Here is a 4,483-nt window from a genome sequence, read left to right on the forward strand (position 1 = left end):
CATTTGTCACTTTCCTAGTCATATTGTTGACATAAATATATATCTGGTTGTCGGACCACGAATAACACCACAAAAGCAATCACGAAAGAAATATTTGTTTAATACACAAGTATGCACAGTATAAATTCAACACAATGTCGTATATGTATTCGATTGCAGTAAGATGCGGTCCCGTACGGAAAAAACAATATGAAAACACAGAACATTAAGCAAATATTTACCGTTCAAAGTTCTAGGCAGTATTTATATCTTGGTTTTATCCGGTTTAATTTCAAACGAAGCTCAATTGTCTACTGATGTTTCCCAACACAGTAAAAATATAATTTAATATTTTATTTTGTGTTTTTTAATGACATGAATGGATTTCAAAATTTATTCAGCTTGTTGTGTGTCCTTTTCAGATCGTTTTGGTATTTTGTACTTGATGATTTTGACAGTCCCGTCCTGATATCCTGTCCACACGTGGCCAGTTGGTTCCACGCCCAAACGGCGGGGTTCCAGCGCACACGTTGTCATTATATGAGTACTCGTTCCATGTCTGTCAACCAGTATCACCGTCTTGTTACCAGAGTCCGCTATCAAGATATTGTCATGTTTGTCGAAGCAGATGTCGCTCGGTACAAACGATCCACCTGCTGTTTGTTTTTCAGCAGCTGAAGCCTGCATCTCGTATCCGCCAAATCGACATAGCACTTGCAATTTCCTATCTATAACGACAACATGACGTGGACAGGAGCTCTCTATCACGGCAAAGTCTCCATTGGTCGTGTTCACTCTGACGCTTGTAGGCGAGTGGAACAAACGCTTGCCTTCACAGTCATGGTTAATCGTGCGAAGTGCCCGGCCGTTTTTGTTGTATTTGATAAGCATGCCTTCGTGATAATGTGATATGAGTATACAGCCAGCATCACGGGACTCGCATAAGCTCGTGGCGTAATGACGTGTCCGAAACATCACGTCACAATGACCATTGCCATGGTGGACTTGGCGGATTGACTGGTCCGAACAGCATACCAGAGTCCGCGTCTTATCCAAAGTGGTGACCAGATCATTTATGTAAATATACTTATCCAAAATAATGGACCGTCTCGAGTCGAAATCCCCTGCATGGTCAACCAGTCGTGCCTCGGTGCTGCCAGCACAAACCAGCCAAGATCGCCCGTCAAACCCGGGAAAAACAGATTCTATTTCGCGGTCAACAGCGAACCGGAATGTAGCCACGACCTTAACATTGTAGAGTTCCTTTGCACGCGATTTCTGTGTCGTATTGCCTAGGAAATGGTTAGTACTCTCTGATGTTGACGAATTTTCTAATACCCACGTCTTGGATTGGATTGATCCTATGGAACGACCCGCAGTCATTGACTCGCCAGATTGCTGAGTTGGACAGAAACTTTGGGTCTGGAGGTCGGGAAGTCTGTCAAATGGCCGATCGATTTCCAGCTGAAGCCTGTTCTTAAGTTGCTTTGATCCTGTTTTCATCCCGGAAGAAAATAGCGTTTTTGATTTAGTAATCGTTGCTTTCATATCGGACATAGACTCCTGCAGTTTGTCCTCAGACTCCTGGAGAAGTGTCTGGTTCGTTGTCCTAATGGATTTACATTGGATGACAAAGTGTTCACATGTCTCGTCTATCTCTCGCTTCATTACCTCCCCCTGGCGATGAATGTCACTTATGGCGAGGACCGCTAATTTTTCGTTTTGCTTTTTCAGTTCCTTGATCTGGTCGATTCTAAAAAAAAGGAACAAACAAGTCTTATATTCACCTTGTGTCAAGTTATATCATATGCTTCAAAAATATTACAAACAGGGAACTGTTCAATAATATTATAACCTATTGATATTTGTAATTTATTATTCTGTCAACATGGTAATAGAAACCATAATGAAACAATCTCAATTATTGACCCCTTTTTTGTTTGTTTATTCAGTTAACATCAATTAAACTTAGGTATATGAAAATACAGGTAAAACCCTTAGCGGGAGATATTTGAACCTGACTGTGCCTTTTTCGAATCATTCAAAGGGTTCGAACGTCCTTGCCATAGCAACGTGAATGGTTGTCAAAAGGCGCAACAAAGTGAAAAACAAAACACAGAAGAACATGTTTGATAGAAGTATACTTATAACGTTAGTGTAACATTTAGAAGAAAAAGTAATCACGTTGTGTATGAAGCCTTAGTTGTTTTACAATAATAACTTGCTCAAGCATTTGAAAGAAAATAGGCCGAAATGACAAAGGGTTGTCGCTTTTGTCAAATCGATCCCAAACACGATAAGAAAATGTATGATCGTTAATCGAAATATAAAAAAAATAAAGGAAACAGTTGTCTCATTTATATCAGAATTAATTAGTTAAATGTAGTATTTGATTTGATATAATATGTTTCTGTGACGTTATAATAAATAGGAAGCTTCAATAAACTATCATGTCACAGTCCCGAGTCCTAAAGTTTTCATGAACAAAAACATTTTCTATGGTATAAGAGATGTTGAAACGTACCTTTTTTAAAAAGTTAAAATATGGCTTTGGATGATAAACCCTCAAAATATTTTGTGCTTCATATGAATCTACTGTAACGGCCGATCGACTTCAAAAGATTTTGTTATGAATACAAGTAGGTGGTAGTTTCTTGCAATCAATGACTACCACAAGTGTGCGAACTACCTGTGTGTACAACATATAATAATGATAATATTGACCTATGGATTTTACCTGGCTAACATTTGCTCTATTTCTTTTCGTCCTACGAAAGAAAATACTTTATATTTACAACATAAAGCTCTTGTTTCTTTTTTCTCTCAAATGCTTTATATGTTTGCAAGAAATATCTATCAGCCAGTTTTAGTGTAAGGTGGGCGAACCTTGGACATTTTGTATGTATATATTCACCTCTTTGTAATAGCCGAAAGTTTCCCCCGTGCATTCTTTAACAGCATTGTCCATGAGGCTCCGTCCGCCACACCATCTATCTCTAGAAACATATGGCCTTTATGTGACGTGCTAATACACGTGAGACAAACTGACACGCCTCCACAGGTGGTACACTCCATCATGACAATACGCTCCGGATGGCTCGTACATGTTCGTTCGTTCACCTTTGAATGCTGCATGATCTTGGTTGTATCGGTTTTCATTCTGTCGTCACTTTCACCATTTATCTTTACCGTTGCAACTACAAACAGAAAACAGCATGAAAATGATTAAAACATATATCAATAACTATCTATCTAACAACATGTCCCCATTAGGTGCGATTTCTGGTAAATAATATCAAAAGCAACGTATATGACTTATTATGAAACAACAAATATTTGATAATAAATTGCCTGTAAAATTTAGTTAAACATACATATGAAAGACGGTTGGAAGGTTATACAAATAAGATAAGCAATATAAACCAGGATTTAGATATGGTACTGCCAAATAATGAAGTTAACTTCGGCTTTCTAGGACCAGTAATGCTCAGGGACTTGTTTTGAAACATCGGCGGCGCATAATGAAAATCCAAAATGATCGAAAGAAATTACAATATCAAGATGGAAGGAGATTTACAAATACGACTATTGCGTAGTTTTGATAGATCCAGTTACGACGTAAATCAGGTTTTGAAATATATCCTCTACTGTATATCTATGTAGAAGTCTTTAACAGTTATTGAAAGGAATAGAGCTGCTTCCATTGATCAAGTATTCTAAACATAAGTATAATGGTGATCTAAAACAAACCAGCTGTAGTACTTGTTAAGTTCCATATTCAATACATTCTATTTTTACTTTTTTTTATTTCGCATCCAGAAAAAGTTCAAACTGCTGCTACTTTTTGTCATATATACACGATTTTATTTATTTATTTTTTGTTCGGAAGGAGTGTTAGGAGAAATGTTTTGTATTTTGAAATGACAGGAATCATACATTTATGGCATTAGGTTGAACTTTTGAAATTCTCAAATACGTGAGAAAGTTGCTTTCACATTGACAGAAAAGACGCCAAAATATTTTCTTTCAAGTAGAAATAAGGGACTAGACCCTAATGTACATATAAAATCAATCCCCTTCTCTAGAGGATGTATCTCACCACCCTTGGTCAAAATACCCGTGCCAAAACAAAACAGATTTAAAGCGATTCTTCCTATCTCCTGTATTGGGCCCCGCATCACTGCCTCCTGGGAATCAGACGTATTACCCACTGTTCATGTATGCTTCAGATCACGTCTGTTAACAATTCCACATCACTACTACAAAATTCACCATCATTACTACAGTTAAGGGATTTTAAATAATTTGCTAAATTTCGTAGTTTGGACTCCGCCCCCAAGGTAACAGGGAACCCACTGAACATCACTGAAAGAAAATTAGTTTCCATTCCCGAAAGATATTTTTGACCAAATTTTACTAAAATCTGCTAAGTTATTTTCGAATGGTAGTTTTTTTAAAAGATATGTTCACGTTCGGATGCTTCATCATGGCATAAGCTCACCGG

At 37.5% G+C, this 4,483-nt stretch overlaps 1 protein-coding gene across 1 annotated transcript; it reads right to left on the reverse strand.

Annotated features, from left to right (window-relative positions):
• Positions 1-372: 372 nt before the first annotated feature.
• LOC132549870 (uncharacterized) lies at positions 373-1,527 on the reverse strand. The gene has a single exon (XM_060213837.1). The coding sequence runs from the start codon at positions 1,525-1,527 to the stop codon at positions 373-375; it is 1,155 nt and encodes a 384-aa protein (XP_060069820.1).
• Between the last annotated feature and the right edge of the window lie 2,956 nt (positions 1,528-4,483).

Source organism: Ylistrum balloti, unplaced genomic scaffold (genome assembly GCF_031769215.1).
Source record: "Ylistrum balloti isolate Yb309-2 unplaced genomic scaffold, AGI_CSIRO_Ybal_v1 Utg370082, whole genome shotgun sequence".
NCBI lineage: Eukaryota > Metazoa > Mollusca > Bivalvia > Pectinida > Pectinidae > Ylistrum > Ylistrum balloti.